This window comes from Channa argus, chromosome 4 (genome assembly GCF_033026475.1).
Source record: "Channa argus isolate prfri chromosome 4, Channa argus male v1.0, whole genome shotgun sequence".
Classification (NCBI taxonomy): Eukaryota; Metazoa; Chordata; class Actinopteri; order Anabantiformes; family Channidae; genus Channa; species Channa argus.
This window is the reverse complement of record NC_090200.1, coordinates 178,140-202,373: the sequence shown is the minus strand read 5'-3', so window position 1 is coordinate 202,373 and position 24,234 is coordinate 178,140. Positions and strand designations below refer to the sequence as shown.

The 24,234-nt window shown below is 39.1% G+C and overlaps 2 protein-coding genes across 8 annotated transcripts in view; both read left to right on the top strand.

Moving 5' to 3' along the window:
- LOC137125486 (protein NLRC3-like) overlaps positions 1–11,051 on the top strand; it is a 22,948-nt gene extending 11,897 nt beyond the window's left edge. Inside the window, exons 10-12 of one of the 3 annotated variants that reach the window (XM_067501030.1) lie at positions 147–3,693; positions 4,136–4,294; positions 4,388–5,705. In XM_067501030.1, coding sequence (XP_067357131.1) covers positions 147–700 — 554 coding nt within the window. In that variant the 3' untranslated portion in view covers positions 701–3,693; positions 4,136–4,294; positions 4,388–5,705. Of the gene's footprint in view, positions 1–146; positions 3,694–4,121; positions 4,295–4,387; positions 5,706–10,919 lie in introns of those variants that run through there. The other 2 variants (XM_067501029.1, XM_067501028.1) reach the window with 2 other exon arrangements.
- On the top strand, positions 9,415–24,215 carry mlpha (melanophilin a). 5 transcript variants are annotated; one of them, XM_067501114.1, is made up of 16 exons: positions 9,416–11,128; positions 12,431–12,577; positions 16,291–16,404; positions 18,383–18,604; positions 18,795–18,916; positions 19,041–19,085; positions 19,177–19,235; positions 19,319–19,408; positions 19,710–19,812; positions 19,939–20,132; positions 20,363–20,443; positions 20,555–20,788; positions 22,393–22,554; positions 22,964–23,020; positions 23,247–23,292; positions 23,463–24,215. In XM_067501114.1, exons 2-16 carry the CDS (start codon positions 12,549–12,551, stop codon positions 23,501–23,503), a joined length of 1,599 nt encoding a protein of 532 aa, XP_067357215.1. In that variant the 5' UTR covers positions 9,416–11,128; positions 12,431–12,548; the 3' UTR covers positions 23,504–24,215. The 5 variants fall into 5 exon arrangements, with proteins under 5 accessions (XP_067357217.1, XP_067357215.1, XP_067357214.1 ...); XM_067501116.1 differs by having other exon boundaries at positions 9,415–12,577; positions 18,795–18,907; XM_067501113.1 differs by having other exon boundaries at positions 9,416–12,577.
- Positions 24,216–24,234: the final 19 nt, after the last annotated feature.

Genomic DNA, 24,234 nt, shown 5'->3' with positions numbered 1-24,234 from the left:
GTGTTTTTATTAAGATTGATGGAAACAAAGCAGCAACATTCAACCATCTTCCAACTTTCACATCACTCATTCACATCATCAAGCGTCAAGAAGTGAACAGATGATGGATTAATAACTGCAGCTGTTTGTCTTGTCCTCTCCATCAGATTTCTGTCAACTCACAATCGACACAAACACTGTCCACAGACACCTCAAACTGTCTGACAACAACAGGAAGGTGACACATGTGGAGGAGGATCAGTCATATCCTGATCATCAGGACAGATTTGACTTGAAGCTTCAGGCACTGTGTAGTAATGGTCTGACTGGTCGCTGTTACTGGGAGGTCGAGTGGAGCGGAACAGTTTATTTATCAGCAAGTTACAGAGGAATTAGCAGGAAAGGAAACAGTGATGACTGTTGGTTTGGAGGAAATAATCAGTCCTGGACTCTGATTTGCTATGATGATGGTCGTTTCTATGTGTGGCACAATAACAGTGGACAAAACATTTCATCGTCATTCTCCTCCTCCTCCTCCTCAGTCTCTAACAGAGTAGCAGTGTATGTGGACTATCCTGCTGGGACTCTGTCCTTCTACAGAGTCTCCTCTGACAAACTGATCCACCTCCACACCTTCAACACCACATTTACTGAACCTCTTTATCCTGCATTTGGAGTCTGGTTATCTGGTTCTGCCTTGTCTCTGTGTCCAGAGAATTAATGTTCTTATTCAGTCTATATAATCATTGTTCCTCATTTTTAATCTTTCTTTAGCTTCCACTGCATGATAAATGTCACGGTTCTTGTTAGGGATGGACCCAGGAGAAGAGACAGTGCGAGGGATGAACGAAAAAGGGTTTTATTTGACAGATATTTAATGACAACCAAAAATCGCTCCTAACAGGAGGTAACAAAAAACCCAGGCTATAGGGAGAACAGATACAGAAATAAAACCTAAACGAACACATGGGAGAAACACTAAACTACAAAATAAATAAGGCACGGGTTAACATAGACAACTAAAGCAAGTAAACACAAGGGGAAGGCCAAGGAAAACTCTTAACATAAATACTCTAAACTAGAAAACAATAAACTCAACTACCAAACAGGAGGAAGGGTAATAAACCCCGGACAATACTTAAATCAAAGTATATACTTAAAAATGTAACTAACGAGACCCAAGAGGACAGGCTAAGGATACTAACAGGAAACTAAACGGGTTTGGAAAACCAAGATATAGACACACACACACACACACACACACTACGGAATAAATGAACACGCAGACTAAAGTAACAGAGTTGGGGGAGCACAGAAAACTAACACGGGAACTCAGGGGAGGCAGACATAAACAAACTGAACACAAAGCATTAGCAAATGAAGAATACAAAAGGCATACCTAAAACACAAAACCCAGGAGCAACAGGCAGAGAAAATGTCCAAGCAACAAGAGTCCCGAATGCAAGAGTCCATGAAACATACATACAGGACTTGGACTTGAACTTTTCTATGATGGTCAAATATTTATTATTAATAAATAAATATTTATTTTTAAAATTATAATACAAAAATTATTAAAATTAAAATTACACTTTAAAATTGTAGTCCTTTCGGCTTATCCTGTGAGTTCAGGGTGGCCACAGCAGATCATTGTCTACATGTTGATTTGGCACAGTTTTTACACCGGATGCCCTTCCTAACGCAACCCTCCCCAATTTCTATTGGGTTTGGACCGACACTGTACAGCTGGGGAGAGGAACGGGCTGTTAGGGGTTCAGTGTCTTGGACAGGGACACTTCAACATATAGCTGGGGCCAGGGCTCGAACCACTGACGCCTGTGGTCCGTGGACAACTGCATTTACCAACTGAGCTACAGCCACTAGTGAAGATCCCTCACACGATCTTCATCAAGATTGTGACGTTGTAGGTTTTGTCTTTTGACTTCAGGGACACTTCAACATGTGGTCAGGAATAGTGGGGCGCGAACCTTCAACCCTAAAATCGATAGGTGGCCACTCTATGAACTAAGCCTCTGCCACCCCAATTATTAAAAGAGATATTAAAGTTTGTAAATCAATGTGAGTGTGAATGGTTGTGTGTCTCTCTGGGATACACTGGACACCTGTCCCGGCTGGACCTTGCCTCTTATCCAATGACAGCTAAGATAGGCTCCCATGCTGTTCAGCCCCATCCTGAACAGCATAAGCTGGTAAAGATAATGGATGGATGGAAGGGGGAGTCAGGAAAGTTTTGCTCCACTCCCCTCTAGCCCAACAGCTCTTCATGTGGGACTATTACAACAAAGGCAATATGACAAACTAGGTTTTGGTACATCCCCTTATTTTAAAATGGCAAAAAAAAACAGAGTTAAACATTGTCTCATTCAATATTTAAAGTGCATTCAGCTAGTACAGTGGTGGGCAACTCAATCTTCCTCAAAAATTACACAAATTATAATTATAAAACTAAATAATAATAAAATGACATATATAAGTTTGATACATAATAAAATAATTTAAATAAGCCAATTGTAGATAAGAAGTGGTCTAAAGCAAAGTTCAACCAGCATGGTACACATCATATTCCAGTCCATCAGAATCCACGAAAGCTACCATGTGCACAATCCATAATCCACTGAAAAGTCCAAAAATCTGTTAAAAACAATGGTTAGACTTTGTGGTGATCATGTCAGAAACGGGTCAAACACCACAGGATATTTAGAGGCAAGTGAAACAGGCTGAGCACAGAGCTGAGCACCACAGTCAACAATCTGGCAAACAAGAGAACTGGAAACAGGAAGGTTAACTAGACCAGGTATTTGCAGAAAGTGGAAACCTGAACCCTGACAGGAAAGAGACCTTTTTTGACTTTTTTCATTTCCTCTGGTACCAAAGTGACCACATCAGTCTTCATCTTCGCCAAGTACGATGATGGATCCTATCAGTTCGAAGTTGATAGATTTAGGATCAAAAGAACAACATTTATAGTCTTTTGGAGACATCAGACATTAGGCCAATGTGGAACTCAGTGAATGAGGATCCTGTAGTTCAAGTATTTTCAACAGGTACTTCTGGGAGTACTGTAGTTTCTGTAGTAATCTGCTGATCAGACCACGATCCAGATCAGACGAAAGAGCAGCTGTCAGTCTTAAACTGACACAATGTCTGAACAGCTGTTGTGACAGAATGAAGAACTGAGGTGAGCTGATAGATAATGTTCTTCAGTCTTCTCTGACTTCTTCTTAAACACAAACAGCTCTTTCATCATCCGTCACTCTGCTCTTTTTGTCTTCACTGACTAAGCATGAAGTCTAGAAAAGGTTTGTTGTGACCCACCACTTTGCTGGAAACTTTGCTGATAATTATCAGGAATGTGTCGACTCATAAAAAGTCAGTTTGGTTATTTTAAAATGAAATAAATATTATTTATAATAAAATAACATTTGTAGAAATCATACAGCTTTCATTTTCAGTGTCAGTGAAATGATTGTAACTGTTGTAATGTTGGAGCTTTGAGGTGAAATAACTTTAGTCCCACGAGTTGTAGCTTGTTTCATAAAGCCATTTAAAACAGGAATTCTTATTGTGAAAATCTGCTCCTGTTTCCTGCCTCTGTTCAAGTTGGAGCTCTGACTCGTTCCAGGAAACAGCTCACTTGTGTCTACAGGTGTGAAGTGGAGAATCTTCTTTTTCATGTCTTTGTTTGAAGCAACTGTAAGTTACTTTACTTTGATTCTTTGACTTTTATTCTGTTAACTGAACTAATGAAGACTAAAGTCCACAAAAAGGATCTTCACTAAGGTTCCTATCCAGGACTGGGAAACACCCCCTCAGGCCGCTCCCTGCTTAAACTTTACTTTCACTTTCTCTGATGCTGACACACTTTATTTCCTCTGTGTAAAAGTAAAATAAGTGAGATTATTCAGAGTTTTCCTTTGTAATGACTCTGTGTTCCTGTTAGTTTGTTCCACTAGAAACAGAACAAATCTGCTGCTCAAATAATTGTTTCAGCTCCAGAATCTTTCTTTATTCTTAGTGTCAGTGAGATGTTTGACTGCTGTAACTTTGGAGCTTTGAGGTGGAATAACTTCAGTCCAAGTAGTTGTGTGAGTGAAATAATCAGCTGTAGTTTGATTGATCAGGTCGTTTTCTTCAGAGACTCAGTGTCGGATCTGATCAGAGGATCTCAGTCCTTCTGTGTGTCAGTGAGTGTAAATGTACAAACTCTGCTGGACCTGAACCTGAACCGAGCTGTGTCCATGAAGAGTGACTGTCTATGATGGAACTTATTAGTTTCAGAATCTGTTGATGGAAGGTAAGAGTTAAAGACTGATGGCAAGTCAGCTGTTGTATTTAGTTAAAGACTGAAAAAATTTTTCCTCATGTACATTTACGTGTTTTGTGTCAGGATCCAGCAGCAGAAACCGGACTCCGTCTCTCTGTTTTGTATTTTAAAGAACGACCTCCATCTTCTGCATGTGAGCTGTACCTGACAAACACAATCATCTTATTCTAGAATAAACTAGTTTGTAGATGATGTTTTCCCCACATGTTGTGAACTTCCACACAGGAAGGTGGAGCTGAACTCTGGTTGTTACAGCGATGGAGGTTTAAACATGGAGGGGGTTTCTCTGGTTTTCACACAGTACCTCATGGAAAACATTGGTGATGTTGATCTCAGTTGTTCACATGAAATACATTATATTGCCAAAAGTATACGCTCACCTGCCTTTAGACCCATATGAACTTTAATGACATCCCATTCTTAATCCAGAATGTCTAATATGACGTTGGCTCACCCTTTGCAGCTATAACAGCTTCAACTCTTCTGGGAAGGCTTTCTACAAGGTTTAGGAGTGTGTTTATGAAATACATAATACACAGTGCTCGCAGTCTTCGCTCTAATTCATCCCAAAGGTGTTCTATCGGGACTGCACTATCGGTGCAGGCCAGTCAAGTTCTTCCACACCAAACTCACTCATCCATGTATTTATGGACCTTGCTTTGTGCACCTGAATTCATTTATTTGGATGGGTGAGTGATGGGCGAATACTTTTGGCAATATAGTGTAGTTGTGAGTTGAAGAAAAAAGATGAGACAAATTTAAACTCCACCCACCATCTCACCTTCATTGAGTGAGATGGTTGTTTCAGACTCTGCTACATCATCAGACTAGCGCTTCTGATGTTCACTGATCCTTTAAAATCTTCCTATTATATAAGAATATTGGGAGAAACTGACTGTGACCAGTCTGATGGAAACAAACTCTGGTTCTCAGGGTCTTGTTCAAGGACAGTGGGCCTGAGATGATATTTAGCTGTTGTTGGACAATAAATTGTCTCCAAAGTAAGAGCCCAGACCTCTTGTAGACTTTCTTGTAGAAACAGTTCTAAATGATTCCTTGTAAACTTGTTCCTTTTCTAGTCCTTTAAAGATGAAGCTTCCATTATTACAGGATCAACATGTTGCTGACTGCTCATCAAGTCTTTTTCTGTCTTTTATCTCCACTGACATTATCAGACGTCATTACAGGTTTGTCCAAACAGTAAAGAGTAATGAGTTCATATTCATCTGATTTTTTGGTTCAAACTGTCTCACATTTTGTTTTGTAAATGTTTTTTCTGAGTGGATTTAATAAGCTTTTTGACATAACGTTTTGAATTTTCAGATTTTTATTTGACTATAAATTTGACACAATTTTACACTACAACTGCTATTATTATTATTTTAATTGAAGCTATTTCCTCTTTTCACAATAAAACAAAAGTTTTGTCATAGTAGAACAGAATGGTTTTGTTCTTCGACTGGTCCATGTGTTGAAGTGTCCTGAGAGACTGAGACACTGAACGCTGACTTTGATGTGTGTTCCTTCACTTACTTTGATTTACAATAAATAACTAAATGTAAATATTCAATTCAATTCAATTCAATTCAACTTTATTTATATAGCGCCAATTCACAACAAAGTCATCTCAGGGCACTTTACAGAATAAAGTCAAGATTATAAAGATGTATAAAGAGAACCCAACAATTCCCCCTGGAGCAAGCCGTAGGCAACAGTGGAGAGGAAAAACTCCCTTTAACGGAAGAAACCTCCAGCAGAACCAGGCTCAGGGTGGACGGCCATCTGCCTCGACCGGTTGGTGTGAGTGGAAAGGGGAGAGAGAAAAGAACAGAGCAACAAAAAGCAACAACAAAACATTGGGCAGATTGGTCGGACCAGTAGCTGCACGCTGGTAGACATACAGCTTCAAAGCCGGGGGACACCTGCAGAAAGGGACAGAGAAAGGGGGACAGAGGAGGACAAAGACAACTACGGGAGAGAACACACAGAGTTAATGACATACAGTGGTGACAATTGCGGGGTGAGAGGAGAGGAGAGATGGTCAAAAGGAGGAAAGGAGCTCAGTGCATCGGGGGGTGGGTCCCCCAGCAGTCTAAGCCTATGGCAGCATAACTATAACTAACTATATGTTTTATTAAAAAGGAAGGTTTTAAGCCTAGACTTAAAAGTAGAGAGGGTGTCTGCTTCCCGAATCTGAACTGGGAGCTGGTTCCACAAGAGAGGAGCTTGATAGCTAAAGGCTCTACCTCCCATTCTACTTTTGGAAATTCTGGGAACCACAAGTAGGCCTGCATTCTGAGAGCGAAGTGGTCTACTGGGATGATATGGTGCTATGAGATCTTCTATATATGATGGAGCCTGACCATTCAGAGCTTTATATGTAAGAAGCAGGGTTTTAAATTCTATTCTAAATTTAATGGGAAGCCAATGGATAGAAGCTAGTGAAGGTGAAATATGATCTCTCTTGCTAGTTCCAGTCAGCACTCTTGCTGCAGCATTTTGGATTAATTGCAGGCTCTTTAGGGAGTTACTGGGGCATCCTGAAAGTAGGGAATTACAGTAGTCCAACCTAGAGGTAACAAATGCATGGACCAGTTTTTGGGCATCACTTTGAGACAGGATGCTCCTAATTTTGGCAATGTTCCGTAGGTGGAAGAAGGCTGTTCTAGAGATTTGTTTTATATGTGAGTTAAAGGACAGATCCTGATCAAAAATAACTCCAAGGTTCCTTGCAGTAGTACTGGAGGCCAGACTTATGCCATCTAGTGTAACAATATGGTTGGACATCATATCGCTGAGATTTTTGGGCCCAAATACTATGACTTCAGTTTTGTCTGAGTTTAAAAGTAAAAAATTGTGGGACATCCAGGCATTTATGTCTTGTAGGCATGCTTGAAGCTTTATTAACTGATTATTTTCATCTGGTTCCATAGATAAATATAGCTGGGTATCATCAGCATAACAGTGGAAATGTATGGAGTGTTTTCTAATAATGTTGCCTAAAGGAGACATATATAAAGTAAAAAGTATTGGTCCTAACACAGAGCCTTGTGGAACTCCATAGCTAACCTTTGTGTGCATGGAGGATTCATCATTAACATGAACAAATTGAAATCTATCAGACAGATAAGATTTAAACCAACCTAGTGCAGTTCCTGTAATTCCAATAACATGTTCCAGTCTCTGTAATAAAATGTTATGATCAATGGTATCAAATGCAGCACTAAGATCTAACAGAACAAGTATAGAAATGAGTCCATTATCTGAGGCCATGAGAAGATCGTTGGTGACTTTTACCAGTGCTGTTTCTGTACTATGATGAACTCTAAATCCTGACTGAAAGTCTTCATACAAATTATTCCTATGAAGGTGATCACATAATTGTTTTGCGACTACTTTTTCAATTATTTTAGAAATAAAGGGGAGATTAGATATTGGTCTGTAATTGGCTAAAACACCTGGGTCAAGACAGGGTTTTTTAAGTAATGGTTTAATTACAGCTACCTTATAGGCCTGTGGTACATAGCCTGTTTCTAAAGATAGATTTATGATATCTAATATGAATGTATCCATTAAGGGTAAAGCTTCCTTGAGCAGCTTAGTTGGAATAGGGTCTAGCAGACAGGTTGTTGGTTTAGATGAGGTAATAATTGAAGTTAGCTCAGAGAGATCTATGGGTAAAAAGCAGTCTAACAGGGAGTGGGGCCTCATCGATGACTCTAGCACTGTTGAACATGAAGATCTATCTGTAATTTTTGGGGGGAGGATCTGGTGAATTCGTTCTCTAATAGCTACAATTTTATTCATAAAGAAGCTCATGAAGTCATTGCTGCTCAAAGTTAAGGGAATAGTAGGCTCAACAGAACTATGGCTCTTAGTCAGCCTGGCTACAGTGCTGAACAGAAACCGGGGGTTGTTCTTGTTTTCTTCTATTAATGATGAATAATATGCTGTTCTTGCATCACTGAGAGCTTTTTTTTAAACTATTTTTCCAGGCTAAATGAGATTCTTCTAACTTTCTGGAACGCCACTTCCTTTCCAACTTTCATGTTTCCTGTTTTAAGTTGCGTGTTTGTAAACTATACCATGGAGATCTCCTCTGCTGGTTTACTGCCTTCTTTTTTAGAGGGGCAACACTATCGAGTATTGTATGTAGTGAGGCTGCAGAATTGTCAACAAGATAATCTACTTGTGCAGGAGTAACATTAAGGAGACTACTTTCCATTGTATTAACATATGGTGAAGCAAATGATGAAGAAATAATTTCTTTAAATTTGTTGACAGCTTTTTCACTTAAGCATCTGCTATAGTGGAATTTTTCCCTACCTGCTATATAGTCTGTTATTGTAAATTCAAATGTTATTAAAAAATGGTCAGACAGAAGAGAGTCGTGAGGAAATATGGTTAAATTATCCGCTTCAATTCCATACGTAAGGACAAGGTCTAACGTGTGACTAAAACAGTGAGTGGGTTTATTTACATTTTGGGAAAAACCAATTGAATCTAATAATGAATTAAACGCAGTGCTCAGGCAGTTACTGTCAGCATCTACATGAATGTTAAAGTCACCCACTATAATGACTTTATCTGTACTAAGCACTAAATCAGATAGAAAATCAGAAAATTCAATCAAAAACTCTGAATAAGGGACTGGAGGACGGTACACGATAACAAATAATAGTGGTTTTTGAGTTTTCCAGTTTGGGTGTGAAAGGCTAAGAGTAAGGCTCTCAAATGAGTTATAACTATGTTTAAGTCTAGGGTTTATTAATAAGCTACAATGGAAGATTGCTGCAACTCCTCCACCTCGACCTGTGCTTCTAGGAACATGATAATTAATATGACTTGGGGGGTTGACTCATTTAAACTGACATATTCTTCCTCCTGCAACCAAGTTTCAGTGAGACAAAATAAATCGAATTGATGATCGTTTATTAAGTCATTTACTAACAGAGATTTAGAAGAGAGAGATCTGATATTTAATAATCCACATTTAATAGTTTTGGGTTTTGTTCTGTAAGAGGAGTAGTCTTAACTTTTATTAGGTTATTATGATTAACTCCTCTTGTTGTCATATTTACTTTATGTAATTTAGGTCGGGGAACAGACACAGTCTCTATAGGTATGTGGGAGTTGTGGGGGGGTGACGGTTGTAAGGACACTGCAGAGAGGCGTGTAGGACTGGATCTCTGCATCCTAGGCTCAACTCTGGATTGTCATACTTTTGGTTGTCTAATAAAACCAGCCATATTTCTGGATAAGAAAGCTGCACCATCTAAAGTAGGATGGATGCCATCTCTCCTAATCAGCCTAGGTTTTCCCCAAAAACGTTTCCAATTGTCTATGTAGCCCACATCGTTTGCTGGACACCACCTAGACAGCCAGCGGTTGAATGACGACATGCGGGTGTACATGTCGTCACTGGTCAGATTTGGCAGGGGGCCAGAGAAAATTACGGAGTCCGACATTGTTTTGGCAAAGTTACACACCGATTCAACGTTCATTTTAGTGACCTCCGATTTGCGTAATCGGGCGTCATTAACTCCCACGTGAATAATAATATTACTGTATTTACGTTTATCCTTAGCCAGGAGTTTCAAATAGGATTCAACGTCGCCCGCTCTGGCCCCAGGAAGACGTTTGACTACGGCCGCTGGAGTCTCTAACTTCACATTTCTGACTATAGAGCTGCCAGAGTTGGTTTCTCAGCGGGTGTGTCGCTGAGTGGGGAAAATCGATTAGAAACGTGAACCGACTGGTGGTGAACCTCGGGCGTCTGTTTAGCATTAGATCTCTTACGAACCGTCACCCAGCCGGACTGGCCTACCGGCTGCTCGGGAACTGCCGGGGGACAGCTAGCAGGGGCTACGCTAGGTCGGCCCGCACCAGCTACCGGGGCCTGACTAGCTGAGTTGTTTTCCATGGTGCGGAGCCGTGCTTCCAATTCCGTGAGCCTCGCCTCCAAAGCTGCAAAAACCTTACACTTATTACATAAACCATCATCACTAAAAGAGGCAGAGGAAAAACTGAACATAAGACACACCGAGTAAGTGAGAGAAGGAGAAACAGAGGGAGACAGAGAAGCCATTGCTAACGGATAACTGCTAAGCTAACGAAGCTAATATAAGTGAAATGTGGAATTTGTAAACTTTAGCTGGTTATGTTTTGCAAAAGCATGTGCTTGTGTAATACAGGCATATGTTACGACTAAGTATTAATTCTTGTGTGAAGAAATCACTTATTTAAGTAAAAATAAGAGCTACAATTAATCAGTAAACAGTCTTTCGGTAGAAACTCAAGAGTGTGCAGAAACAGGAAGTGACGCAATACGCTTACCGCACGAGATGCCGTTCCACAGGTTCTCAACACTGGTCAAATATGTGATGCTATTTTTGTGACAGGTGTTGACTCTATCTGTCTCAGAGGATGGACACACACAGAGCCAACGTGTGTTACTGATTAATGATTATTGATCAGTAGAAGCTGATTAAGGAGGCTGGTCTGAACCAGGCTCCTGGTCATTGTTCAGGAAGCAGTTTGTAGCAATGAAACTAATGTAGAGATGATCAGCTGCTGCACTTTTCTTTCTCTTCAGCTGCTCGAAAACTGGAAATCTTCACAGATTTAGAAGAAAACACCACAAGCTGAGACACTGCGCTCATGTTTGTCTCCAGAACTCACTTTGGATCAAGAATCGTCGTCCTGCGGAGCAACAACTGAAATGTCCAATCAGAGACAGAGGAACCACGTGAGTGAGGTGACGGAGCTGGACGCTGAGAGGCTGCAGGTTTCTGTCTCTTCCAGGTAACTTACCACTTTGTCCTTTTCCCATACGAAGACGCTTTTTTGGTCAGTGTTACTGGAGACGTGAGGACCAGAGGACAGAGGACAGTCCGATCAGGACAGCACGTGTTAAACTAGTGGAACAGAGCAGCAAACCAAAGCCTCACTGTTTAGCTTTAATCATGGGAGAAAATCCAAGTGGACTCACACTGAGACAAGACCTGAATGGACAAGAAGTAGGTACTGGGAGTCTGGGACCCAGTGGCGGAGCCAGACTTTTTTCATAGGGGTGGCCAGGCTGAGAACATTTTTTAATTTAGGGTGGCACAAAAACTAGGTAATGTTATGTGCTTACATGTAGATATACATGTGAGGAATTTAAAGCTATTTTTATTAGAACTGTCAATAAACCATCTGATACACCTTTTACAAGTTATTCTAATTACTTGTAAATAAAAACAATTATTTAAATAATAATAAAACAGTGAAATGCAATTGCCAGCAAAAGCCTACAGAATTCAAAAAACAAACCTGTTTGACCAAACTATTAAAAGAATTTTGAGATGTGGTTGTTTTTCTCTGGGTTCTACATACTGCATTTGCCAAAAGAAAAATTTGATTAATTCAAAAAACAAATGCCACTAACAAACCGAGAGAAAATATTGCAACCACTGTAAATTTGGTTTAGTACTGTGCAGGTCTTAAAGGGTACTGAGAAGGCCCTTAAGGCTAAGATTTTCATAATAGTTATGTATTTATTTCACATTAAATGCTTGTGTCAAACAAAACTACAAAAGTTGTTTTCTGTGGTTGCTATAATTTAAGGCAAACAAATTCCCAAACTCATCTAAATTCACGGATTTGGCTCGTCTAGACTCCCCACTTGAGATACAGGTTGCTCAATCTTACATCATCCATGCTTTATCTCAGGTATGTTTTAATGATCTTCAGTTTTTCGTGTGTCCCCCATGACAGTGCTTGGAAATACTTTCAATCAAGGCTGGGCACTTACCTGCAATTAGTAATTAACTTTCTTGACTGACTTTAAATTCACAATTTAGGAACTCTCCAACATGTCTTCAACTAGTCCAGTACCAGTACAACAGTGTACTCAGAGTACACTGCTCTATGCAGTATGATGACGTAGAAATGTAGTAGATTCATTTGATCTAGTTTAAAGGATGAAGCCGATCCCTTCACAAACCAGCTTTTTGTGTGAATCCAGAAACACATTTGTCCGTGTTCCCACCTCAGCAACATACAGTGGATGTTCAATCAGAGTCCAAATCATTCTTCGGGTGCTTCTCATCTCTGTGCCTTCAGGATCTGGATCTGTCCGTCCTGTTCTACGACCGTTGCAGAACCCTGACGGTGTTGGGGGTCAGGGCTGTATTAGGAGGGAGTCAGGACCGTGGAATGTCTAAGCCTGCTTTTCCTCATCATGGTCTCCTGCTCCGTACGTTCCAACGGGTGAGTCACATGACGTGATCATGAGAAGAGGTCTCACTCTGTAGAGTTTTTGGACTACAGAGCAGTGGTGGACCCATGTGGGTTTGTCAGTGGCTGATGCTTATTTCTGCTTATTTCTAATAAATGAGCAGAGAACAAATTAAATGAATTCAGAACCAGATCAGAATGAATTTCTGTTTTTACAGATATTATTTGGAAAGCAGCGACAAGAATCTGTCTTTTTGAAACTTGTCCCACTGATCCACTCTGATAAATCTTCCGTCATGAAGGGAAATATTCATTTTGAACACATTCTCCCAATTAAAATAAAATATTATTTTAGCTACTTTATTTATAAAATGAAAGTTAAATTATTATATTGTACCGGTATTATAGGTTTTAAGATGTATTTTGGTCATATTTTAACAATGTGTTAAAATATAGATTTTATGAACTTTACGCATTGTTTTTGGGCCTTCATAGTACCCGTACAGTAAATACGGGAAAAGATGCGCAAAACATCTGTAGATGGTTTGATTGGAACAGACAGCTCAGGCAAACTCAAACGCTTCGCAAATCAACAGGAAATGTTCCAAACAGTTGTTAAAGGCTCAGAAACGTACAGAAAATTGTTAATTTTAGCTGTACTCGCAGTTCCCCGTCCCCCGTCATGTGTTCACAAGTTTGATGGTAAGTCGGTAACTGCTATGAACGCATTAGTTTTCATCCATCTAAAGCTGGAAGTTAGAAAAAATTTACTAACCTGTTCAACCTAATCTGCAGTCACAGTCCCAAACCAGGCAGGACGCTGTATCCGCTGTAGCTGTGAGCAGAGAGGGACTGATTTCATGTTCATTCTTCTTAAACTTAACCCGCCTACATAATTAATCCCAATATCAGATCGTAATCTAGCTGGTCAAACCATTTATTTTATTTATAGTAAAGTAATTGTTATTTTAATTGATTAATTACTAAAAAATAATCATTAGGTGCCTGAAGGAATATTCAACATCATAATATTTCTTCCCCTCTGCCATCAGACTCCTAAACAGCTGATAGGAGTTGCAACCATGAACATAACATAACATATCTGTTACATGGACACAACTGTTTACATGGACACAACTGCTTACGAATCACATTTTGTATTCGCACACTAATTTTTTTTCAGAACTGCACTACCACACTGACAACTGCACTACCTCACTTTATTGCATTTTTAAGAACTGCACTACCTCACCTTTATTGCCTTATTGCTCTTATTTGTTTGCTCTTATTTTTATTTTATTTGTATTTTATTTTATTTCTATTTTTTGTCAATTCTCATTTTACTTACTATGTGACATTCAGAGTGGAGGGCAAAGTAAGAATTTCATTGTACAGGGAAACATGCGTTCTATCTGTGAATATGACAATAAACACTTTGAATCTTGAATCTTGAATTGTCTTTTAATATTATTTAACTTTAAAATTATTTAGTTTATATCCATCACTTTTAGTCATATTTTATTTTTTGCAGTTTTTATTATTCACATGGTTTTGAGCTACAAGGAAAGATTAATGAATCGTCTGCTCTGGTTGAATATCTCCCTCTGGTGGACATCAGCATGAACTATCACAGAGCTACACTCACTAATAATGTGTATTAGTGATTATAGATTAGTTGTAGTTCCTTGTGATGTCCACCAGACGGAAACATTGCACCAGACAACAGCAGCTGATTTATTAAACTCAGGTACTGTTACTGTCTGAAGGAATATTCAACAATAACTTAAAAATTGTCTTTAATATTATACAATTTAAAAATTATTTAGTTTATATCCATCACTTTTTGTCATATTTTCCTGTTTTATTTATTAGTTTAATGAATCTGCTGCTCTGGTCCAGGATCAGGAAAAATAACATGAAATGCTCTCAATACACTTCAAGCTAAAAAAAACTACAGTAAACTTTTTCCAACAAACTGAAAGATCCTGTGTGTCTGAACTTCATGACCCCAGTTTAGTTTTACAAAGCAAGAGCCTAATTTTTAGAAACTACTCACAGTGTTTTAGTGATTATGACTCACAACTGAGTTTTCTCAGTAAACTTGGATTTATTCAAGTTTCAAAACTCACATAAGCAAAAAATTCAGAGTTCATTGGAACTTGGTCAAAGAATAAAGTGTAGAAAAATGGTAATGGTAATGGTCTGCACTTATATAGCGCTTTTCTACCTATTGGCACTCAAAGCGCTTTACACTGCTTTTTATTTACCCATTCACACTCACAATCACACACATTCATACACCGATGGGGGAGCTGCTATGCAGCTGGCCAACACTCACCGGGAGCAACTAAGTTGGGGTTCAGTGTCTTGCTCAAGGACACTTCGACATGTGACCGGAGGAGCCGGGGATTGAATCAACAACTGTGAGATTGGTGGACAACCGCTCTACCTTCCTGCGCCACAGTCACAAAAAATGTGACATTTCACAAAAACTGAAACCAGACTGTGTAGAGGTAGTTTAAAAAGTAAAGAGGGACTTCAACACTTCACACTGGGTTTGAGCCCCATGGTAATGTTTATTTCTATTACTTTAATAATGTTTTACACATTTGCACATCAGTGTGTAAGTCTTATTTTCTGAAATAAAAAAATTACCTAATTCCTCCAAAACTGTCAGAATGGAAGTGCAAGAGCACAGTCAACGTGTATGTGCAGCAGGGAAATAGATCATTTTATTCTTCAACAAAACAGTAAACTAAACAAGTTGTGTGACTGAGCAGAGAAAATGACAAATTGTAAATATAATTGTATTGTATTATAAATATAGATTGTATCTGTATTTGGACCAACCTGTTTATCTTTCTACATGTTGTTTCTCAAGCGTTAGAAAAAAATGGACAGCAGCCATCTCCCAAACAGGAAAATTACCTGTTTCAGGAAGTACTTCAAAGTGCAGTGAAGGGAGCACAATTCAGACAATCCACATAAGGTCCACCTAAGAGCAGCAGTCCCTCCAAGTGTCTGTGCACGTCCCTGTTAACCAGAACCTCGTGGTCTCTGTTCCAGGCAGTTTCCCTGAGCCGGTTTCTAGTTTCCTGATTGTCATGTTTACCTGAGTATCAGACCTGTTTCCTCACCTGAGTTCCAGAACTGGACTCAGTTATCTAACATATTGAACTACCTGAACACTAAAGATCAAAGCTCATATTTCTACTGTTAATTAACAAAATGCTAATTTTTTTGTTCTGTGTTTTTGTTATATTTGGCAAATTTCTTTCTTAAATCATCACTTAATCTCATCTTTTATTGTCAAATTGTTACATTTTATCTCAATCTCTGAAATGTTTCTTACTGCAATTTCCAGTTTCCACCAGAATCTTTTTATTCCCTAAATGTCAAGTTTCTTTCCCCTCACAGCTGCTCTAACATTGTTTGTGTGTTTGTGTGTTGATGCTTGCAGCAGTGTGTTGTTGTTGTGTGTATTTTAGTGTTTGTTGCTGTCAGGAGATGTTTGTCATGTGATCGACTGATTCTCATCACTTCAGCTGAAGACACAGAGACACACAGTTTGGTTTTTTCTCTTCTCTCACTTTAATCTAATTTATTCAACCACATTAATGCGGTTCTTATAAATACTGACTTTTATTTTGAAGACATTACGGAGCTGTGTTTCGTCCTAACAAAGTTCTCACTTATCCCTCTTTAAGTTTAACTCTAACATTAAATGTCGTTTTCGATTATTTCAGCATCATGGAGCGAAAGCTGGATCTTTCCCGTCTGACGGATGAAGAAGCCAAACACATCTGGGAGGTGATTCAACGAGATTTTAGCCTCCGAAAGAAAGAGGAACAGAGGCTGGGGTACTTACTTACTTATCTATTTATGCATCAGTTCATCTGTTTTACAGCCCCTTTGAATTCAGCATAACAATGTTTGCACAAGTTCAGCTGCCACCAAAACTCAAAACGTTTTATTCTATTTTTTTATTGTTTACACAGTAAGAGATGATTATTTTGGTTTTGTGTGAATTTGCTTAATTTGTTTTAATTTAGCATAATCATAATCACTATAGGGAATAAAGACAAGAAATAGAACAAACTTTCAAATATTAAAATTCAATTATGAAAGTTTCAATGTTAAATAAAATAAAACAATTATAATTATAGTTTTTTAAACAGATTAATTTAGTCTCTCTATCTATATAGATAGATAGATAGATACATTTGCAATTTTTTGGATACATTATGCTTTATTTCTAAAGTAAGTACAAAATAAAAAAATAATACAGTAGATAAAAGTATTTGTATGATTAGTGTAAAACTAAATGTTTGCAAATGTTATCAGTTCTAAATGTCAAAATTGGGTAAAACATTTCACATTTTAATTAAGCTAATCAGTTAAATTTTTACAATTGCAAACAAATAATTTTCTACCATGGTACATAAAGTTCTTTAATAACCATGACATTTTTAACTCTTTTAAAATCAAGTTTGGTCAATATTTTCTGGAGTCAATATTTTCTGACTCTACTTAGTACAATTCTGATATAAATAAACTTTATGTGTGTAAAACTGCAAACCGAGGCTGTCGATCATGTGCAGTTTGGAGGAATGTGATTGTGAAAGACGTCATTGTCTCAGTCGATCACAGCTTAGTCACACGGAGCAGAGTTGGTAGCAGAAAACTGGAATCTCACAAAGACTCTCTATTTCGACTAAAGACTCTGTCTCCCATCACCCTGGGGGCAAATTTAAACACAGACACAGAAACAGCTAAAGGGAGAGTCTGAGTTCCACCTCCCCAAAAAAACATCCGGAGTGAATAAGTAACTGATCTCAGATTATACTGTGCAAATTACATTAATGCAGGAACAAAATACACAAATCACATTTTAATTATTATTTACAGAAAACAAATGTTGAATAAAATGGAATTGAAATAAAAGTTTAACAAAATCTTTTAACCATTTGTTCACAAATGTTTTTTCCCCTTTCAACCAAACGTTATTGACCGTTTCTATGACATGATGTTTGATCTCATAGTAAAATATAGAAAGACACCCATTGCTATTAAAGAAAATATCTATTGATACGAAACTGTTAGTAGTGTTCTTAAAGTGATAAAATCTTATCTGACTGTACACGATCAACCTATTGTTCTTTAGTTAATTCTCTGATTAATAATAATCATTTCAAATGTTTTCTGCTTCAGTGCTGTTATGGACATTCAGAGACTTAAAGAATTTTCCACCAGCAGCAAGATTATATCAAAGTCCCGAATATATGTGACCGTAAATAAAGACAGATGCTTTCCTCCCTCCTTGGTGAATGTAGAAATAGTAACAGACTGTTCCTTCAGAGCACAAATTATCCCCTCAAATACAGCGGCCACAGCTGTTTTAATGACAATATGCTTATTTGCAAAGGTTTGTTGTAGTTTCTACCAAGAATCAACAGAAACTCTGAAGCCTAATTTCAATAGCACCTTGTATTTGTTGTAATTGCACCTTGTTTTGTGACAATAACTAATGCAGCAGATTCCACGTTACAGCCAATTTACTTGGCTAAAATGAATGGTGATTAGGGTGTAGGCTTTTTTGGCACAACAGACTAGTTGTCTCTGCGTGGTATCAAACTTTATGGGGGAGCCATCTGTCTTTCCTATAGTGAAACGGAAACACTTCCTCTGGTAGCACTTTGCTCTGATGTTTTCTCCTTGACTTAGATTTTTGCTGCCTTGTACCTCACTTGTAAGTTGCTTTGTTTAAAAGTAATGACTAAATGTAAATGTTTTCCAGAAAAAGCAAGCCTATATAATTCTCTTCCTTTGTTGTTGCAGTGAACTGAAGACAAAGATTGAGAAGGAGGACACGAAGCGAGAGCTGTTGGGTTCCCAGAGCCAACTGACCGACTCGCTGTGTATCCGCTGCCTGCAGCCCTTCAAGTTCCTGGTCAACAGCAAACGTCAGTGTCTGGACTGTCACATGTACACCTGCAAGTCCTGCAGCCGTTACAACAAAAAGGAGCGTGGCTGGGTGTGTGACAACTGCCGCATGACCAGGTGAGACTGCACCTGGATGATAACGTGAGACATCACCATGTGAGTTTTCAGCAATCAAACGGTTTAGCGTCTGCTTAAATTTACCTACTGTTGAAGAATAGTAAATGTTAGCATGGTGCCTGATGTGTGATCTACAGCTGACATGCGCTTCACCTGTCCAGATAAACACCTGTAAGTTGTGTACCTACAGGGTTTTGAAGATTGGGACTCTGGGTTGGTATCATGATAACATCAGAAACCGGTTCAAACGCTTTGGCAGCGCCAAGGTCATGAGGTCACTCTACAAGAGGCTGAACGGAGATGGTATGTCAGGTAATACTTCTTGTTACCTCTCAAACTCACCTGTTAGTAAAAAGCTGGTAGCAGCATGAATATTTTCTGCAGCTGATGCAGTAAAAACTTGCCTGCTCATCAAAAGCAACCTTTCTTTCTTCAGGAGGTCGAGATGATGACACTCAGAGTATGCCGGACGTCCGCAGCTGTGAGTCGACCAATTAACTCCCAACTAACAGAGACTAAACACGTTATTAATCCTCTACAACCCAGTAAGTGTTTTCTATGTGTAACTGCAGACATGTATAACGGTGCTGAGGAGGACCACGGAGAGGCCGAGGCCCAGCGCTACAAAGTGGTAAAATTAAAATAAATGAAATAAATATAAATTAGATGTGAAGCTGCAGTTTAATCTCTTTGTGGGTTTTCCTTTTGTTTCAGATGAGGAAGAGTAAACGTCTGCTGTCAGTTCATCCCACTGACTTTGAGTCAGAGGATTATTTACCTCATTCCCGACGAGCGTCAGTACAGGTATGACCTCACCTGAGACTGACATTGTGTGAGTGCTGGTTTTGTTGTTGTGTGTCACCTGTTTTCTGTCAGTTATAGTTAAAAACATAATCAGTCAAACTGAAGCTTTGGAGCCTCAGTTGACCCGCTCATTGATTTAAATGTGCAATTTACAGTGAAACTTGTGTAACATTTCCTAATTAACTAAGGCCATAGGACAACCGACCTTTGACGAGGAGGTAACTGAGAGTCAGTTAAACTCACATTTCAAACACAGACTTAAGTTATAATCCATTTAATAATGTATGTGTGTCACATGCAGCAGATGCAGGAGGACCGGCATTACAGGAACGACGTGGATTACGATGGGAACAACCACCGAATGAACCGCAGGAAGAGTCTGGACCGGTATGCCACTAGAGCTGGTTAGTATAAAACACATAGCAGACAGGTAACCTACTGTACCTGTGTGTATTTACCTGTGTGTGTGTGTGTGCGCGCGCGCTTGCATGTGTGTGGGCGTGTGTGTGCGTGCGTGTGTGTGCAATCAGATGACTATGGGGAGAACAGGATGGTCCGGACTCGCTCCCTGTCTAAGATCAGCTCCTCTGTGGCTCGGCAGCAGTACGTCGACACCTCAGACGAGGACGAGTACCAGAGGTACACCCCAATGTACCAACAGCCCTCATACCGCCGCAAAAACAGCAGAGCCTCCTCCCAGGAGAACGTGGGACAGGCCCCACCTGTGAGAACAAACATCAAATCACTAATCAATAATCACCGATTGCTAACCAAATATGAGTTATAGTTGCACTAATAGGGAGCTTTAGATGGAATAAATGTTTCCGGCACACATGAAAACATGTTTCAGATAAATACTGGGATTTGAAAACCTAATTATAAATAAATTAACAGTTCTATACAAAATCATTGTGATACTTCCTGATTATTGGTTGTTTGGTTTAAATATCCCAGATAAACGAGCTGAACAAACGCATGTCGGCCATCGAGACTCTACTAAATCGCCTGGAAGAGAAGATAACTCCCGCTGACCTGGTGAGAACAGTAGAAATGATTATGTCTGAGTTAGATGAGAGTTGGTTCTGCAACAGTTAAATCACACGTTGTTTATTAATAGTGACATGAAAACATATGTGTGTCCTCCAGGCATCAGCTCAGTCAGAACAGAATGAAGAGGAGAAGCTGAGGAGGAAGCTGAGTGAGCTCGCAGGAAACCTGAGCGATAAGGGCCAGTCATCGGACGACGAGACCGGGAAGAAGCCCTTCTCTCTGGGTAAAGGTCCGGCCAAAGTCAGGGGGTCTCCGGCTGTCACCGTGGACTCTGTGAAGGCCAAAGAACTGAGCTCGTCCAGCGACGAGATGCCCACTGAGGCTCAGAAGGTACGAAGATGACTGCGCTGAGTGGCAGGTTCAGAGTTTTTAGCCAATGAAAACTTTCTGCGTAATGTTCAGTAATTATGACATAATTCCGACTCGCACAGAAATCACAGACATGTTCATCTCAGTTTAAAGCTTTAAGCTGAAGCTGTAAAGGTTTCTGACTTCTGTATAGTTGTAGTAAAGTTCAGGTTCAACAGTTTGTGTATGTGCTCCTCGATAACAATTGCAGTAAACAATCCACATCCTGGCTCAGCTTCTCACCACATGAAATCTCATCAGTCAGTGAAATAATTCTGAATTTTCCGATCAAATATTTTCTTCTGCTCTGACAAAGTGTTCCCATTCAAAAATCTCCTGGGTTTCATTAAGAAAAATCAACAGAAAAAATTTGTTCTAAAACTGTAGTTAAAAGCTCCATTTGCCATAATCACACCTTGGTATCTTCTGATCCAGCAGTTTTCTTGTTATTTTGTGTTGAAGAAAACAAAGCTTTATTTTCCTTTTTACCGGGAGTGACCTTCTAAAACAGACTGAAGACATTTTGGAGATGAGCTCTTCAGCTATCAATTGTGAATCTGCATTATGACTCCTCACTAATCGACCGCCTTCTGTTAGTTAACAACCTCCAGAAATGTTTACTGCAGGTTGTGTGAATGTAAAGTCAGCAGCTTCCTGCCTGGACCACACCGATCTGGACTGTCACACCACAGATCTCCTACAGACCAGTTCACCTGAGTTTACTTTTTTATTTTTTACATTTCAGTTCAGTCACACGACTTCGCATTCAAAGAAGAAAGAAAACCTCTACTGAAGAGTGTGTTTTTATCTATACTCAGATCTTTAGTAGTTGGATTTGTTCTGATGAATCCTGGGCTTAGTTTGGTCAGGTATGTGTTGGTAGTAAGACTGATCTCCAGTGAAAACAAAGGGAGACAAATCCACTTCACCTGAACTGAAGAATCCACATGCAGGCTCAGAGGTCCAGACACTGGGGTCCAGGCTGGACACTGCTGTGGGACCAGGTGTGGTTTTCCAGCTGCTAACATCTGCCCCTCTACATGGCTTTCAGAGATCAGCTGCTGCCGCCCTCTGTGACCTCACCACTGAGGTCCTGAGAACCATTAATGCCACAGAAAATGCTATGGTCGAGTACGGCCTCTCAGAGCCGGCCGACAGGTCCCACTTAGTGGGCACTGATGTAAAGCAGGCAGACGGTGCTTTCAGGGAACTTGAGGAAAATGTAAGATTCAAACATGAACTGCACGCCTCGTTTTTGTCTGAAAGCAGAACCCCCTGCCTCGTCTGAAGCATGAAATGTCCGGACTGGCTTTAAACATCCCGGCTGCTGTGTCCCCAGTCTGTCACACACAGGGCTGGGTATCTTCAGACACATACTGGTCTTACTGGTTCCAGTTTGGTTTCAGTTGGAGATAGTGTAGAAAATGTAATAAATGTTCAGAAGCTCTGTGCAGTAATGAAATGAAATACATCTCTGACATCCAGTTTGTGTTTCTGTTAGACCACTGACACCCAGCCCTGTCACCACCATCAGTCTATGGGAGTGTTGGTACCCTCTCAGGTGTGTTTCTCTCTTACCTGTCTAGGTGTACATTACGGCCGGTCAGTCGTACCACTTGGAGGCAAAGCTTCGAAAACTGGAGCAGAGCGCCAAGAATCGGTTTGGAGGGACGACGGACTCAGAGCTGTCAGAGCTAGAGGACGTGGTGGCCCTGACCGCTGCCAGAGTGCAGAGTGCTGAGAGCGAGGTGGGTTGAGTTTAATACCTGAAACAATAATGTAATGCCCCCCTTATTGCCTGAAAACTATGTTATACTTTACTGAAATGATGAGGTACTACTAGAGATCATTTAAATAGAAAAAAGTCATCACACAATACATGAGGACTATCTTGACTGACGATTAGACTTTTGTTTAGTATCTGTCCAATTGTTTTTGTAATTGACAGATTGTACGTGATAGGCACATTTTAATTAAATGTTAATTGTGAAATAGTGGATTGTGTCAATTTTGAGTCTTGGTGTTGTTTTAAGCAAAGACTGTGCAGTGTTGCTGATTTAATTTAATTACCTGACACACTAGATAACCCAACACTGTCTATAATAAAAGTAATCATTAAAATGTTTCTTCTGGTTATTTTCCATCTTTTTTCTCCAGGTTTCGGACATCGAGAGTAAAATAGCTGTTCTGAGTGCTGCAGGATCTAAGAAGAAGGTCGTATTGAAAATCCATTCATAAAAAAACCATTACTTTTAAAGTGAAACATTTTTAACATTGTAATTAAAAAAAACATTTTATGTATTTTTAAATTGAACTGGTCAAAGCGCAGTAAAGGCAGACAAAGATTTTTTCATATGATTCTGATTATATAGTTATATTACATTCATTTTTAAATGTACATAATGCTGCTTGTTTTCTCACCTCACTTCTTTATCTACAGGTTGTTGGATCCCACCAGAAGAAAAAAGCACCACAGGACCTCTCAAGTAGGACTTGGAATCATTTATAGCATGTTTTCTAACATAGAGAGGATTGGTTACTTCAGACCGTGAATGAGTTAAAATTCAGCAGATTTCAGGCTAAAAACATAATCTTTAAAATTGTTTTAGTCCTAAGCAAATATATTATGTCATTTTATTTTCGGTTCTACTTGCAGAAACTTCCAACGGAGCCCATTGGAAATCCAACTTGTACTGAAGCTGCAAACCTAGAAGCCACCTTACTTTTTCAGGCTCTGAAACATCTTATTATTGATTTCTCTTTTTGTTTTATCCTGCAGAGAACTACTCTCTAAGTTACAGAGATTATCTACATTAGGGGAGAGGAGAGCATATTTTTGGTAAACCTAAATAAAGGTAAAAATGTATAAACAAAAACTCTGGATGAAGCTCAGAAAAAGGTTTTGTGCAGATTTAGCAGCTTTAAAGCTATTTTCAAAGAGATATCAAAAGGTCATTCTGACAACTAATATTTTAAAATGTAGTGTTGTAAAAAAGTATAGCTGAACATCTGGTTGTGGTTACAACTGAATCCATTGCATAATTGTTTCTTTAATACCCCAAATTATTTTAAAATAAATATAGTAACCTTTTCAAAAAGATTAATCAGTCAATAGTTTTACATCATTTCCCAATATTAAGTGGCAAATACACAAAGTGGTTTGAAACCAAATAACAACAATAAATGCAAACAGTAAAAATAAAAAAATAAACAAACCCTTCTGCTGCCTTTTACTGAATAAACACATTGCTTAACCAACAGATAATTGTTAAACGAATATATGTGATCAGTATTAATAATCTATTGTGTTTGGCAATATTATTCTGAAGATAACTGTTCATTTGATTTACTGATGGAAGAAAATATTGTATTGATATGTTCCCCGTGTTTTAGTAAACGGTAAAACCAGCTCTTTGAGTTATTGATCC

Coding starts and splice junctions, on each gene's coding strand:
- mlpha (XM_067501114.1), top strand. CDS start 12,549: ATGGTCTCCTGCTCCGTACGTTCCAACGG. Junction 18,605..18,794: donor GACAACTGCCGCATGACCAG/GTGAGACTGCAC, acceptor GTGTACCTACAG/GGTTTTGAAGATTGGGACTC. Junction 20,133..20,362: donor ACGTGGGACAGGCCCCACCT/GTGAGAACAAAC, acceptor TAAATATCCCAG/ATAAACGAGCTGAACAAACG.